At 38.6% G+C, this 17,020-nt stretch overlaps 1 protein-coding gene and 1 pseudogene across 1 annotated transcript; both read left to right on the forward strand.

Moving 5' to 3' along the window:
- Positions 1-1,200: 1,200 nt before the first annotated feature.
- On the forward strand, positions 1,201-5,354 carry LOC126614862 (NAC domain-containing protein 40-like). Its single transcript, XM_050282544.1, has 4 exons — positions 1,201-1,562; positions 3,284-3,537; positions 3,935-4,219; positions 4,894-5,354. The coding sequence occupies exons 1-4, from the start codon at positions 1,373-1,375 to the stop codon at positions 5,305-5,307; spliced, it is 1,143 nt and encodes a 380-aa protein (XP_050138501.1). The 5' UTR covers positions 1,201-1,372; the 3' UTR covers positions 5,308-5,354.
- Positions 5,355-7,763: 2,409 nt separating this feature from the next.
- Positions 7,764-11,020, forward strand: LOC126617031 (putative clathrin assembly protein At1g25240; annotated as a pseudogene).
- Positions 11,021-17,020: the final 6,000 nt, after the last annotated feature.

Raw genomic sequence — 17,020 nt, forward strand, 5'->3', positions numbered from 1 at the left:
ATATATCCAACCTAATGGATCATCTCCTTCATTGAATCTCGAAAATTCTAACTTCAAGAATGGAGGTCGCAATTACTTATTGAAATTGGGACCAAAATCATGGCGATTCTAGGTATTGTTCATGCAATCTAGGCAAAGATTGTCACCCAGCGTTGCTTTTGATGATTCGCCCAAAGAACCCCCATTTTCTCGTGCCAAAAGGTTCTGTAACTGCACCAAGATTAGCTCATGAGTTGCTTTCATCTCATCGTGAGAAATCTTGAACTCCTCGATCTTAGTTTCCAAGCTCGAAACCCTGGACTCCATATTTTTCCGCGAAGCTTGTCGCGTCATTCAATAAGGAAGGATTGAGAGGAACGAACTGGCTAATACCAATGTTAGAACCCAACTCTACTTCTTTCTCAATTGCATAGTAACTTGTATCACAGACAAGACTATTACAACATCAACCACAACTTCTTCTACCAATCACTTATTTATACTAACTAATACGTAACAAACCCATCAAGGCAACAACTTAACCCAAATTTGTTACTTGCAATGGACACGTGTACAATCAAGATGATGCCACTTGGCATCATAATAGTATTCCGACAGAGGGAAAATGAGGTTGATTTGAGAGTGTGATTGAATCCAAATCTGACTGCCTACATATCTTCGGGGATGGATAAGCAAATCACCGGTATAGTTCTAAGAAAAGATTATGTATAATGCGTGCTACATCAGAATAGATTCTTAACGAAGGTACTCTAGCTTAGGCACATAGGAGATGCTCCTCCATGTCTACATCCGAATATGATAAATTGTTCAATCTTCCTAGGATTGTGATTAAGTTGCTTAATTCCCAATATATCCTAACTTGACATAAATTATGATTTCCTTACTTGGGAGACAAGTAATATAGGTAACAGACTAAGGCTAAGTCCAACTAGCTAAAAAGTCTGACCAGTCCGATAGTCCGAGAGTCATTAACTATGGGTATTTCGGCCTTTTTTGCCACCCTGTGTGCCACGTGTTATGAACCAAATTTATGGTACTACACAATATATTACTAGATCGAGACGCCAAATAACGATGAACCCATTTTACATAAGTGTACTCACATTGCTATCTTTTGTAGCTTCCATCCACGTGACCATCACGTTCATTTAGGTCCGTCCCTGTTACGTGCCCTTCTCTCCGCCCAAACCCTCTCTCTCTCTCTCAAACAAACCAACCTGGACACGCAAAGGTAAAGACGAAAACGGCCAGAAAAAGCAAAGCACAGAACCCAAACCCAACTCTCTCTGTTAAACCCTATTAATTTTCATATATATATCTCTCTCTCTGTGTGAAAACAAACAGCAGAGAGACAAAGACAAAGAAAGAAGAGATGGGTGACGGCGACGCTCAGCTTTCTCTAGCGGTCTTTTCGAGGTTTCCGGGGTTTAGATTTTCACCGACCGACGAGGAATTGATTTCCTACTACCTTAAGAACAAGCTGGAGGGACCGCCACCCGGGAAGACGGTGGAGGTCATCTCCGAGGTTGATATCTGCAACTTCGAGCCCTGGGACTTGCCAGGTTTGTTGGGTTTTACTCATCTTTTTAGTTCTCCACTTTATTTTTCTGAAAGTTTTAATTTTTCTTCTTCGAATTTTTAGGAATTGAGTATTGTTTGTTGGGCTTTTACTTTTAATAGCTATTATTCGAAAAGATTAAGGAAGCACTGATTACGAATGATATTTGTTTTATGGTGTTTTGCGTTTGTGTGCTGACAGCGACAGCGTTGAATTGGATTTAGTCAATGTTTTTGTCATGGAAAATATGAAAGAGATGTCCTTTTCATTTCTCTTATATTCGATGTTGGTTTGTAGTTCTTGCATATCGATACGATAATTGCAAACCAAATGAGAAACAAGCACATTAATCGACACTTAATTAATAATTCAATCATCTACAACTACGTCATTTGGTTTTAAAAATTTGGTCTCCCTAGCATTACTCTTACTCTAATTGTTATGCAGAGTGACTAAGAACCCTACTAAATGATCAGTCCACAGGCCTCTTTTCATTTTAAGCCGGGCTGTGGAACTGCATAGGTCTCACTCCTATATAGATTAGGTCTGAACCTTTGAACCATGAGATTACACAACTACGGGTTCTCAGTTCTCTGTTAGTTATTAGGATGTTATTCATGTGAAATTGATAGCTTTGAATAAATTGTAAATAGTTCTTTAACAAAATGAGAAAGCGAAGCATATTTCGATGCTCCCAAATTCCTTTTAGTATGAATGGAGGGGATTCTATGTTTAGGATTCTTTTTATGTGAAAGAAAAAGAGATGGAGCTAGCATGCAATAGTTTCTCGTGGTAAACTAGTCACATTCCTAAAATGAGTAAACACAAACATGCCCGTGGTCGCACTCTAATTCTCGTCCCCCGCCTATTTTTAAGTTTGCAAGGTACAAAGTAGAGTGGCTGCACATATACGTTTACATCTGTATGTCTCTCAACATGCAGGATGTGTTGAACTGAAGGAACGTGTTGAGTTTATACATATGTTTTGGCCTATCCTCTAATAAATTTTGTAAATGAAAGGGGCAGATACTGGAAATATCTTTGTTGCACTTTCTTTGAATTGGAATTGGAATATTGAAGTATAGGTTTTTGTCTAGTTAGAAGCCAATAGAGATGAAGACTTGATTTAACTGACGAGCTGACCAGAAAGAGGTCAAATTGATAGAGTAGTGTATTTGTATGGTTTGGAGTCAATTGGCGTTAATCAGGAAGAGTATAGAATGCGGATTTATAAAAAATTTAGTTTTGAATCTCTGTTTGAGACGATAGTTCTTTTATGGTTACAGAAGGTTGGAAATTATTTAAGTAATTAATTACTCGGTTAAAAGAAACTATTTCCTAGGATCAAGTCTTGCATTGCAAAATTTGAAAATCGATGCAGTTCTATGCACAATAAGATTATTGGAATTCCTTCACCCATTTTTCTCTCAATACACTATAGAATTGCGCTTACCCTACAAATTTCCTCCTACAGTGTGTCCGAGAAATAGCACCCTTTACTTGAAAGGCTGAAATAACTTGAATTCTATTTGCTTCCAGAAATTTAATCATGGAGACCTATGTTGGTTATTTCTGGTTATAATTTGCATAATATGGTGCCTGATTCACACCGCCTATAATATTTGTTTGTTTTATGTGTGGTTATTTCACAAGCCTAAACTGGTTAAATTCTCTGTGCAAACAAATAGTCTTTTGCTGGGTTTGACATTGTGTATGTGTTACTAGCTAAATCTGTCATTCAATCGGACAATGAATGGTTCTTCTTTTCTCCACGAGGAAGAAAGTACCCAAATGGTTCACAAAGTAGGAGGGCGACAGAATTCGGTTATTGGAAAGCCACAGGAAAGGAACGTAACGTAAAGTCAGGTTCTAATGTTATTGGTACAAAGAGGACACTTGTGTTCCACGTAGGACGTGCACCAAAAGGGGAAAGGACAGAATGGATTATGCACGAGTACTGCATGAATGATAAATCCCAGGTGACTTTTTTCATTATTAGTTCAATATATTTTGTTAGTTATTTGGTTTGAACTATCACCATATGTATATTCTTCTGGGAAATGGAATATTAAATTAATTACCGTTTCCTCACTCTATCTTCCAATATAATTGCCGTCTCTGTAGTAATACCTTATCAGAGGCTTCATATTCCTTCTAGTTTGTTATTTTAAAGTGAACGTTATCAGAAGTGAATATTTAGCCAGAGACATCCGACCTGCTTGATCATCTTGAATTGGTTCAAGAATATTTACTTGCTATGTGAGTTATATTGAAAATAATTTCTGATTACATCTTCACATTCACTTATGCATTATATGTGTATCTGCACTTTCTGATTTCTTTTCGCTTATATATTCTGCCTGCTTGTATCTGCAGGATTCTATGGTTGTTTGCCGCCTTCGGAAGAACAGTGAGTTTCATTTGAATGACACCACAAACCGAGGTTCTTCAGGTCGAGGTCCTTTATCAACTATGCACAAGGGTGAAAGTGCCGTCTCTGAAATTGGTAATGACCAAGGGGATAAGGCAGTTGAATGCTCTTCGAAAAAGTCTACTAGCAGTCATGATTCTCAGTCTATTGAGCAAATTGATTCTGCATCCGACTCCTACCAAAAACTTGTAACAGATGCTATGCAGGCAGACTCTACTGGCCACCAGAAGGTGGGTTTGTTTTATCTTATCCTTCTTTCTTTTTGTTAATTTTTCTGTCATCTTAGCTGAGATTAACTCTGCAGCACCACCTACAATGTTAGAATCTAACATACACCGAGTATCATTTTACAGGAAAAGGAAAAAAATAAAAATAAACACCATATAGCGGGTATCATGTTCCTCTATCTGGTCTGTGCAACTTTTTAGTGCATTCCTTAATTTAATGAGCTTACCAATGGGTCCATACTAATAAGTACGGCCAACGGCTAGTTTTCTGTCAGATGATTGTTACAGAGGGAGTTGTGTTTCAGGTAGTTACCAAAGCCGCTAAATTAGTGTCTTCTAATCCCTGAACTGACATAAAATATTATTTAGTGGTTATGGGAAGGGATCTAAAGGGATGGCGGTGACCAGTGACCACCTCCAACAAGTGTTCAGTCGTTGTATAATAAGTGATTAATCAAATGTCTTTATATAAGAAGTCTTCAGTCGTCTTAGGATCCTGAACAATACTTTGTTGTTCTGTTTTTACCATACTTATTATTCTTTGAGAAATTATCACGGGGTCCAAGCGTCCAAGAAGCCATGCATAACTGATGGTGGTTTTGAACTCTATTTCTATATGGTAGTCGATTGTGTGTCCAGCCCATGAATCTTGATCCTTTTTTAATGACAAATTGCAGGGTTCTTATGATGAAGACTTCTATGCGGAGATACTGAACGATGATATAATCAACATCAACCTAGATGAATCTTTTGTGCCTGCTGCCCGTATGATGCCAGTTGTTGCCAACAACTCAGAGGCTGAACATCAATCTCAACAACATATGCAAGCCACTTCGTTGCAAGCAGTTCCTTTCCAAGGTACTTCAAACCGAAGAATCTATTTGAGAAAGAGAAAGGAAAAGTTTCGTGCAGAGTCACAGCCAAAAGCTTTAGTGAATAGGATGGACGATCGACATGCGTTGATATACGTACTTTTTGTTTTTCTGGTATTGCTGGCTGTGTTTGTATCCAATTTTTGTTTTCCTGACGTTGCTGGTTCTGTTTCTGCTGTCCTTGGAAAGATCCTGGCAAGTCAAAAACATCACATGTAAGTCTTTGTAAAAGCTTGCTGCCATAAAATGTTATGACTTCTTTTCTAGGACCTGGTGTTGATTGATCTGTGTTGAATGTTTGAGTAAGAGTTAACGGGTAACGATAGAAGGCTTCGGCCGTTTGATCCATGATGTTGCCAAGTTTGCAACCTCCTCATTGGTGTAGATAATATTGTTTGTTAAAATCAAACAAAAAAATTGGTAGAAAAATATATATAAGCCCTTGGATGAACATTTTTTCTTCTTTCAATCCATGAAAATTTTCCATTTATCCTCTGGTCCCTAATTCGAAATTTGGACTCTCAATTGTTCTGAACGTCCAAATGAAATACATACGTGTGTACGTAGAGAAGAATGCGAAGAGTAATTTCTGCAACTCGGCCAACTGAAAATTTGGGCGGAAACACCAGAAAACTAGCGATCCTTGAGAACCTCTAGAGTGCAAATAGAATAGAAATTATGATAATGGGTAAGCTAAAAACAAGGTTTCTGACTTTTATTTTAACAAAAAAAATATTATATACACTAAATTTTCCCTTCTATTCCCCTCCCATCTCTCTAACCCTTATTCTAAATTTGGGTTAAGTGTTAAAACCTAAAAAACACTCAAATTCCCCTCAAGCTTTAGCCCCCAATTAATGGTAAAGCCCACATGTGAGAGTGAAACAGGGAAAGTGGATTGGACTCACCCAGCCCAGACCAGCACACGATCCGCACAAGCTAGGCTGCTCAACTTTCATGGCCCACCCACGCGGGCTTGTCTTTTGGTTGTCTGATGGAAGTGATGAGCCTAACGGCTCTTTGTGTGATCATGCAGCCATAATCAAATTGGCCATTGGTTGATCCAACGATCCACATTCAAACTTTTTTTTTTAGTTTTATATTTATATATTTATTAAATCTAATGACTGAGATCGAATATAATCAAATCTAACGGTAAAAAAAAAATCTAACGGTTCAAATTTAAATTCAATGGCTAAAAAAATTTAACTCAAAATTCACCCAAATTTAAATCCCACATTCAAACTCTTCCATAGTGTTTCATGAGTTTCATGTGTCGATTTAGTGATTTTTCAATATTTATCGGAATTTAAATATTTTTAGATTAAAATGTTCATAAAATTAATTTAGGATAGTCTACATAATTTTTTTCAAAAAACAGTAAATTTTAAATAAAAAATAGCCTAAATTCATACTTTAATAATTTGGGGTTAAAATTTTAGGCTAAAAAGGTTGGAGCAGAAAAATTGTTTCTAAACAAAAAAATTTAGGTTTTACTCCAAGGGTTGAAGATAAGCCTCATAATGGACTAGCAATAATGTGATTCAAATTCGCCTTTGGCGAGAATCGAGCCTAAAACCTCCCACTTACAACTGAAGAGGAATACCACTAAACCATAGTACTGAGACCATCTCCAACCCTTAGGTTATAACCTAAAATATTTGACCCAGAAAATTTAGGTTTTAATCCAAAAAAAAAAAATTTCTCCTCCAACCCTGGGCTAAATGCTATTTTTTAGGTTTTATTCCCCCCCCCAAAAAAAACCCAACTCAACCCATGCTAAATGAGTAGGCTAAAAGCAAAAAGTCAAATAAAGCCAAATTCCCCCCAGGATTTAGCCCAGAAAATGGTGTGGACACCACCAGCGAGACCCCACCCACATGGGCATGTCTCCCATGATATATTGAATTCAAAGGCTGATATCAAGTATAATCAAATCTAACCGTAAAAAAAAAAAATCCAACAACCCACATTTAAATCCAACGACTAAAAAAAAAAAAAATTATTTAACTCAAAATTCACCAAAATTTAGTGATTTTTCAATATTTATTGGAATTTAAATATTTTTAGGTTAAAATGTCCATAAAATTAAATTAGGATAGTGTACATAAATTTAAAAAAAAAATAGCCTAAATTTATTCTTTAATAATCTTAGGCTAAAAAATTTAGGCCTGAAAGGTTGGAGCTGAAAAGCTGTTTCTAGGCTAACACCTAAATTTTATGGGCTAAAACTTTTAGGTTTTAGCCCAAGGGTTGGAGATGGTCTTATGGGTTAACTTTTTAGCCCGAGATTATTAAAGAATGAATTTAGGATAATTTTTTTCTTAAAGTAACTTTAAAAAAAAATTATGCAGACGATCTTAATTTAATTTTGTGAACATTTAACCTAAAAATATTTAAATTTTGATAAATATTGAAAAATCACTAAACCGACACCATGAAACTCGTGGAATACTACGAAAGAATATGTGACACACCCCGACCTAGATCGAGGCATGTTGGCCGTCACGTGAGGGTGACGTAGCCATGTGCACATTGCGGAAGCAATAGAGATATAAGGAAATACGAATAACTAAAAACCAAGTTACCAGCAATACTAGCTAAGAAAAGGTGCTAGTGCGAGATTAAGTGTGAAATACACAACCAGAGTATAAGTAGCCTAAGTGTAGTCCGACATGACAAGTACTAATTATACAACACCCAAAGGTGATCCTACATTTGTGAAATCTGTTAGAACCTCCGGAAATCCTCGTAAGCCACCAACAATAACTCCTACCTAGAACCTGGAGGGGCGCAAAACAGAAAGTACGAGTGGGCAAAAACAAATCTTTTCAAAACCATTTCATTTCTCAAATGTTCTAACCCCTCGCCGTAAAACCTGTATAATCCCAGAAAATAGAATATATTCGAATCTCAAAACCATTCTCAACAAGCTTTAATCATTTATGCCATGCCAAATATCTCAATATGACAGAATAAGTAACTCAAGTAAAATAAATCAATGAACTCCTAGCTCATAAATCATGCATGCACATGAGTCGGAACCACCTAAAGTGGTCTGTACGACAGGACTGGGTGTAAATAAATACGCTCTAGTGCTACGATCACGTGAAGACTGTGCGAATAATCGCGGGTCACCTACGAGTCGGAACCACCTATAGTGGTCAGTACGACAAGCCTGTGCACCTAACTTGGATCCAAGGTGAGCGTATGGTGCGGGAGGTGAACATTACGTGAAGGACTGTGCCCTAACCATGGCGGGAGCACTAACACCGGGGTGCAAGTTTATGAACTCTCAACACATCTCACATAATCATCAATTTACATAAACAATCTACAACTCACCTGATGCTTACCTGAGCTTCCACAACGTCAAATCACATTTATGCATACTATATCAATTCAATGATCTACGTATAAATCAATATGCATGACATTTCTAAACATAAATTCATTTAAATCGATTTTCTGGTAAAAATCTCAAGTATATAAGTATATACGGAAAACCAAAAGCTCACTCATTGGTATGTGGAAGGGTCGTAGCCCCCAAGCCTCGATTGACTACGCTCGTCTTGAGGATAGGTCTCACCTATATGCGAAACAACTATATAAACATTAATTTAAAGCACATAAACAAAACTAGCTAATAACTTCTCATACATTGCTCAAATAGGGTGTTTGAATATACCAACGTGATCTACTCAACCTCATGAACATCCCCATTTTTTTTTAAAATTTGGACGACCCACGCGCCAGCCAAGGCACGGCTAGACGCGCCTCCACAGGCAGCCAAACCCTAACTGAACCTAACGCCCGTTAAGAATATTTCGTTAAAACCTTAATCAAAGTTAATGGCGTTACTTGACGCCGTTAGAATATTCCGTCAGACTTGATGAAATATTCTCCTTCGTCTTCCTTGGTTCGTCGGAGACCATCGCCGGCTTCTGGAAAATATTCAAACCTTCATTTCTCACTCATTTTTGCACCAAAATCCATGAAATTTGTCTCAAAATGAAGCTTGGAGTGAGTAAAACACATTCTTACCACTTGTTTATACCATATTTAGGGCCTCGTATAAATACTCGGAGGACTTAAATGTAATTATGTAATAAAGGAATGGGCAAATATGTAATTAGGGGAGGAGCCCTTATTCTATAAAAGGGCCTCATCACCCTCACAAACCCTAAGCCTCCTCAAACCCCCTAAGCTCTAAGGTCTCTCTATCCCTCTTCAACAGAGAAATATAATACAATCAGTGTGGACGTAGCCCAAACCTTGGGATGAACCACAATACATCTTGTGTTATTTACATTTCATGCAGATTCACGGTCGGATTTATGTTGTTCCAAGACCTTCGGTTTTGTGCATCAACATTTGGCGCCGTCTGTGGGAATCGATACGAAAAGTTGTGTCGGTTCTTTTTCAATTTTTCATCTCCACTTTGAATTCGCAGAAACTCAGGACAAACAACCCAACATCCATTATTCCATTCACGGCACCCAGCACACCTACAAGCTCCAACTCAACTCCAGCACTTACCTTGCCTTCTTTCTTCGGAAATAGAATATTCCCAGAGATATCTTTTTGTAATCTACTTAGTTTCTTTCTTGATTCAAAAGGTCGCAATAAAGGTGTGAGCTTTGAGAGATCTCTGGAAAAAGGATGCCAGGCTAATCAAAGACCGGAACAGGATCTGGGTGGCCATCATCTCACGGTGAACGTCGCTCCGCAACCCTGATTTGGAAGCCATCATCAATCAGCCACGACGAGACCACCGTCGATTACAAGAATTTCCACAGGGTGTACCAATGGGTCCACACCTCTCTGCTCTACCACAAGCCCTTCCTTTACGCACTCTCCACGCGCATGGAAAAAACTTGCTTTGGGGTCATCGCCCTCAAAGGCATAATGCTCATGCATGGCATGTTTTGCTGTAAAATCCTATCCGTCCAAAAGATCGGGCAGCTGCCATTCGACCTCTCCAACCTCTGCGACAAACATTCTAAGCCCAGCAAAACATGGGCCTACGACATGTTTGTTCGCACGTATTTTATGTACTTGGATCAGAGATCTGCGTTTTTAGCACGTTGGTGAAGAAGAACAGTAGAAAATCTGATCAGAAGGAGCCGCCTCTGCTGAAGGAGCTCAGGCGGTTGCAAAAGTGGTAGTCGTTGTTCGATATGCTCCTCAAGATCAAGCCTAAAGCGATCACAAAGTCTCTAAAGGGATTGCCGGAGCGCTGTTAAGGATTTACACTTCGCCAGGGAAACATGAGACGCATATGGCTCTCGGGGTTGTTCAGAAGACGGCGGTTCAAGGGGATGAGCTCTCTTTATACCTTGAATACTCCATGGATATAGACACCCACAAACCTACCAACTACGCTTTGAACGCCAAGATCATGCTCTGCCCAGTCGTCATTCTTTTCGTCGTAGTCTTCACCATCGCTTGCTTCCATAGCTACGTCCGCTGCTTCTTCCACTGCAGTCGCCACCAACGACATCGTCCCAACCATCGCTCTCTCACCTCCCTCTTCGAGACCAAGGCCGTCTACTGCCCAAGTGCAACCAAGCCTTCCATATCGACTGTATCGACACTTGGTTTCAGTCGCAGTTCAATTGTCCACTCTGCAGGGCGCCGGTACAACCCGATATTCAGGTTCCTATGGGAGAGATTTCGCCAGAAATCTTAATAACAGTGAATGAATCCTTCGGTTTGGAGCAAGAAAGGAGTAAGGGTAACATGGGTTTTTCAAGATGCGCGTTGTAGACGAGTTTATCGCCAGAGGAATGTAGGAGGAAGCCATTCACGAAGGTAGTGAGGGTACCTGTCCTCGTGGATGAGGTGCCTAATCGTATCTGTTTCGGTTCACCCAAAAACAATTACAGCGGACAAAAATCTTCTGGTTCGGGCACCCAGATTCTGTCGTTAAAGAGGATTTGGGGCACATAGACACAGAACAACCCCACCAACACCACTAAATACTCTGATAGTTTTCCAAAGTATTTAAGATGTTAAGTTGGTGTTTGAGGTACTAATGAAGAGGAGGGCTCCAGCTTCGACCGCCCACATGCAAGAAACAGAAACAAAAGAGAAAGCAAAAAAAAAAAAGCATGGCTACCCACTAATGCACAGCAGCCCAAGCTCTAAGTTGATTAAGGGAATCAACATGGCACGATGACAACGCAGAAGATGCCTACCAACTTTCATCATGCATGTTCCCACTCTTCACAGACGACACCATGATGTTAAAGCGAAAAGAAAAGGCAAAAGAGAAAGCAAAAGCAGAAAGTAAAAGTAAGGAATAAACACCCCACCAGAATGATGTGATTTACTTTTTTGACAGATGTATGCTGTAATTTATTTTTTCAGAGACATCTGTATAAACCCCATCAGAGGGTAATATGTATAAACCCCATCATAAAAAAAAAATAAAAAAAAACGGCAAAGCCCAAAATAAATGGGCTGGAATGTTGTGTGGAGGGCGAAGGCCTATAAGCCCAAAATAGCTCCAACCAGGCGATCAAAAGTACACCCAGTACTCAACAATAATTCGCCAACCTGCCACTATTATCACCAACCAGGTGACCAAAAGTACGCCTAGTACTCCACAATTATTTGGCAACCCGCCACTATTACCACCAACCAGGTGATGAAATGTACAACCCGTACTCTAATATCATTTGGCAATTAGCCATTCATGCCACCAACCAGGTGATGAGATGTACAACCCGTACTCTAATTTGGCAACTAGCCATTCATGCCACCAACCAAGTGATGAAATGTACAACCCGTACTCTCCTTCATGCCACCAACCAGGTGATCAAAAATGCGCCTAATACTCCAAATTATACATGAGCATTACTCATGTCATTCATACATAAACATTCATGAGCATCACTCATGACAATCATACATAAACATTCATGACCATCATTCATGTCAACATTCATGAGCATCACTCATGCTAACATCCATGAGCATCACTCATGACAACATCCATGAGCATCACTCATGTCAATCAACATAAACATTCATGAGCATCACTCATGTCAATCAGCTTCAAAAGCTTCATTTACAGAGCTTTAGCTTCAAAAGCGTCATTTACAGAGCTCTAGCTTCAAAGCTTCACTTGCAAAGCTTCACCTACAAAGCTTCAGTGCAGGGTATACAAATACCGCCTCCAAACAACCATCACTTCGGCCCATACATGGATTCAATTTGAAGTCTCCAGCCAACAGACTCTATTGACCGAAGACTTAGGGGACTACATCATGTATCGTATATTGGGCCTCAACTGGGCCTAATGAAAAATACTTGGGGGACTTAGCCCATTACTTATGTATTGAGGAGCGAGCCCTTATTCTATAAAAGAGACTCCCTCACTTTCATTAGAGATCACCCATTGTTCATGTACTGAGGAGTGAGCCCTTATTTTATAAAAGAGACTCCCTCACCATCATTAGAGAGCAACGCTGCCAGCTGAGCAACCGCCTCGCCGCGAGCATCACTCCTAACCCATCACTCCTAACCCATCACTTATGTATTGAGGAGCGAGCCTTTATTATATAAAAGGGACTCCCTCACCACCATTAGAGAGCATCGCCGCCTACTGAGCAACCGCCTCGCCACGAGCATTAACTCTAGCCCATCATTTATGTATTGAGGAACGAACCCTTATTCTATAAAAGGGACTTCCTCACCATCATTAGAGAGCATCAACTCTAGCCCATCATTCATGTATTGAGGAACGAGCCCTTATTCTATAAAAGGGACTCCATCACCTTCAAATGCCGTAAGCCGAGCCAACCAAGGCAACATGAGCCATGAGTCGAGCAGCCTCGCAGCGTGTGCTACTTCTAGTTGAGCATCATTTCAGATTAAGCACTGCCTCACATCGAGCATCAGTTCAAGACAACATCTAATTACTTCGGCCCACACATGGACTGAATTTCAAGTCTCCAGCCAAAAGACTCTCTTGACTGAAGACTTGAGGGACTACTGTTTATACCATATTTAGGGCCTCGTATTTAGACCTCGTATAAATACTCGAAGGACTTAAATGTAATTATGTAATAAAGGAGGGGCAAATATGAATTAGGGGATGAGCCCTTATTCCATAAAAGGGCCTCCTCATCCTCACAAACCCTAAGCCTCCTCAAACCCCCTAAGCTCTAAGCTCTCTCTCTCCCTCTTCAACAGAGAAATATAATACAATTAGTGTGGACGTAGCCCAAACCTTGGGGTGAACCATGATACATCTTGTGTTATTTACATTTCATGCAGATTCACGGTCGGATTTACGTTGTTCCAAGACCTCCGGTTTTGTGCATCAACACCACTTTCAAGCCTTGAAATCCATAGGATCTCGCCGGAGAAACCTGATAATCCGGCCAAAATTTGAAACTTGTCAAACTAAGCTTCCCAACGTCCAAAACACTCAAACTTTCTTCCCGGAGCTTCGTGAAGACGTCCTAAAACTCCTTAGAACCTTAAAACTCGAAGAAAAGTCCACGATCACGACTGCATAAACAGTAACCCAATTCAGGAATTCTGGTTTCAAAGGTTTCCGAGGTTTTCACGTCCAACCACCACCACCATTCGACTCCTAAGCTTGCAAGGAGTCCAAAAACACCATTCACAATCTCGATCCGTGATGTTTGAAAGGGTTTTGAGGGTTGTCCATACAGGTTGTACGAAAATGGCAAGAAAATCTGAGAGAGAAGGTACACATGAGTGGTGTGTGTGTTTGTGAGGGTGTGGTCCAGCTTGTCACCAACCAAAACCAACAAAAGTCTAACTTCTAATTGAGTCCAAAAACTTAGGAACTTAAAATATTGGTCCACCTCTAAAAGCATGTCATACACAACACATCTCAAAGTCCAAGGGCAAAATAGACATTTCACACTGTCGCTAAAAATAATTTGGGACGGGCTGTCACAATATGAAACACATAAAATATGTTTTTTCAATTACTTTAGCTGTTGGATTTAAATTTGGACTGTTAGATATTCTTTTTTTTTATCGTTGGATTTGATCAAATTAGATCTTAACAGTTAGATTCAATGAATTTATAAATATAAAACTAAAAGAAATATACATATATGGTAGGCCAGCGCCACTAACCCTAGGGGAATCATGGGCTAAATTTCCCCCGAAATGAGTTTTGGTTTTAACTCATATTTGCCCCAAGAGTTGGAGCAAATTGAGATAAGTTTAGAACGTAAAATTTGAGTTTTACTCCAAGGGTTAGAGCAAGTTGGGGTAGTTTGGTATTGTTATGCTTTTAAAAAAAAATTGCTTCTGCTGTGATGTGAGAATAGCAGCTGTAAGATAAAGTTGTTAAGTGTTTGGTAAACCTTGTTTGTAAAAGTGTTTTTTAATAAAAAAAAAAAATAGTGTCTGAGTGTTTGATAAACTTTGATATAAGTTGCTCTAAATATGTTAAATGACTAAAAATGATATAATATTAAATGTGGTATAATAATTGTCAAAGACAATGATGTAGGGGCAAAAATTGTAATTTCGTAAAACATGTGGGGGTATACTTGCCATTTGAAAAGTTCATTAAATGAACATTGACTACTATGCTTAAAAAAAACATTTTTTTAGAAGTATGATAGACTCTACTTTTGCTTTTCTATGATTTTCTACATTCATTGATAGCAGTTTAAAAAAACATTTTTTTTTTATTTTACCAAAGACATTTAATGTTCTAGATTTTTTTAATAAGCTTTTTTTTTTAAAGCACCACAATCCCAACCCAACTTTTTTTTTTATATAGATCCCAAACCAACTCTAAGTGGCATGTTTCTAGTTCTTATAATTGAAAAAAAAAATCATTATGTGTTTTTATAAAAATTATTTTTGTTAGGCCATTTTCATTAAAGGTTTTTTTTAAATTGTAAATAATAGTAAATGAGATGTTTTAAGTTTGAATTTTATAGACAACAAGTTCTTTACTAATTTATTATCTTGCTTCTTAGCGTAAATACATCATTATATTAACAAAAATGGTCAACTACATTTTATACCTTCAAATTTTAGGGGATTTTCAAAATGGGCCACAAATTTTTAATTTTATCATTTTGCACCCTAAGGATTCGTTTGTTGCACCGGACTATCTCGAACTTGACTAACTTTAGGGCTAAACTAGACTGGCTTGGCTTGGACTAAGCTGGATAAAAATCATAAAGTGTTTGGTGCAATACCAAACTAAGTCATAGACTAACAATTTTTTATTTTTTATTTTTTTTAACAAAAGACTAACAAATTTTTAAACCAACAATTTTTTTTCCTTCGAAAAACAAAAACATTATCCCAAGCCATCATCGTCATCTTTGCTCATCGTTATCCTTGCTTAGTGCCCACCTCTTATCTCTCACACGGAGTTTCAAACTAACTTTTTTTTCTGTACTACCTTTCGCAAAGGGAACAAAGGATTCAAAGACCCAATCAAGGCTATTGAATTCTTCTAACAAGTTTGCATCAAATGGGTTGCTTGATTGTGAACTCTCTAAGAAAGAGCTTCCGCAAAAAAAAAAAAAAAATCAATATTTGATTGCTAAGTCTGCTTCCTCATACTCTCCGATTTCGATTCCGACTTCGATCCAATCACAATCATTGTAGATTTGCTTCTGATTTCTTAAATAGAATCCACCTTGATCTCTCTCTTATCTCTCATAGTTCACTGTTGCCATTGAGAAAAAGGAAAGGGAGGGTGCGAAGGCAAGATACTGGGAATGCACAGGGTTCCAGTGAAGTATGGGGAGAAGGAATTGGGAGGGGATTGAGAGTTGGAGGGAGAGGTCGTGGTGGTGATGGGGAAGCACGGGATTGTTAAGGATTGGTAATCTGGACCTTTCAGACGGTATTAGCAGTGAAGCCAAGCTAATCCTTCAACAGTGTCAAACAAGGGACTAGGACAAAAGTTAAGCCAATCCCAGCTACTTCTATCTAGCGAGCCCAAACAACACCGGACTATCTTGGACTGGACTAACTTCAAGGACTAAGCTGGACTGGTTTAGAATAGACTAAGCTGGACTAACTTAGTGAAGCGTTTGGTGCAGTGTCGGACTAAGAAGCTAGATAATGAAAAATAAATAAAAAATAACACATGCTATATCAACCAACATCAAAATTTCAACCAAATTTGACCTTATCATGCCTAACTCCAACAATTTTCATCATGATATATTTATCCAACGCTCCCTATAGATGCCCATTTTTAGCTTTTCCAACAATAGGAGTATTCCAAGTAATTTCTTAACAACTAAACACAACTTTTAACGTTCCAAATTCAAACAACATATTACACTTAAATCTTAGTTTCAAATTCTGGCAAAAATAAAAATACACATAACAATTATGATGCAAGCAACATCAATTGACCATACTTTCCTGCAAGCCTAAAAAAATTGATTCCACAAAAAAATTATTCAACCCTAGTCACAATCACAATCAAAATCACAATAATTTAACTCAAAATTCAGCCTCATTCCCACTTAGCAAGCCTCAGCCAAACTTAGTCAAGTTCTCTCGGACATTTCATCAAACACCTCTTGGGCACTTTCCAAATCACCCTTTTGCACATACCCATTGATCAATTGAATACACAATCAACAAATGACTATATTTTCATTCATTTGGTAATGAATTTCTTTCTCATTGGTCATGAATTCACAATCATACCACAACAAAATCAAATTCAAGTGGAGAAATTGAAAACTATAATCTAAAAAAAGAGAAGCTCTCACCAGTTTTTAGCAAAGGCGGCGATCTTATCGAGCTCGTACTGGTTCAGAGATGACGGGGAAAGAGAGTGAGGGTTTAGTGGTGGTGGATTCGGAAGGGCTAAGATTGCTCCGTGAATGCTCAATAGTCGTGGGCTAAGATTGCGGTGAAGGATTGTGCAGCTGGTGTGCGGTGCTCG

The sequence above is a fragment of the Malus sylvestris genome, chromosome 3 (genome assembly GCF_916048215.2).
Source record: "Malus sylvestris chromosome 3, drMalSylv7.2, whole genome shotgun sequence".
NCBI classification, from domain to species: Eukaryota; Viridiplantae; Streptophyta; class Magnoliopsida; order Rosales; family Rosaceae; genus Malus; species Malus sylvestris.

What these genes read in the sequence shown, in the direction of transcription:
- LOC126614862 (XM_050282544.1), top strand. Translation starts at nt 1,373, where the DNA reads ATGGGTGACGGCGACGCTCAGCTTTCTCTAGCGGTCTTTTCGAGGTTT. An exon ending in CGAGCCCTGGGACTTGCCAG is followed by an intron (nt 1,563 to 3,283) that starts GTTTGTTGGGTT and finishes ATGTGTTACTAG; the next exon opens with CTAAATCTGTCATTCAATCG. An exon ending in GCATGAATGATAAATCCCAG is followed by an intron (nt 3,538 to 3,934) that starts GTGACTTTTTTC and finishes TTGTATCTGCAG; the next exon opens with GATTCTATGGTTGTTTGCCG.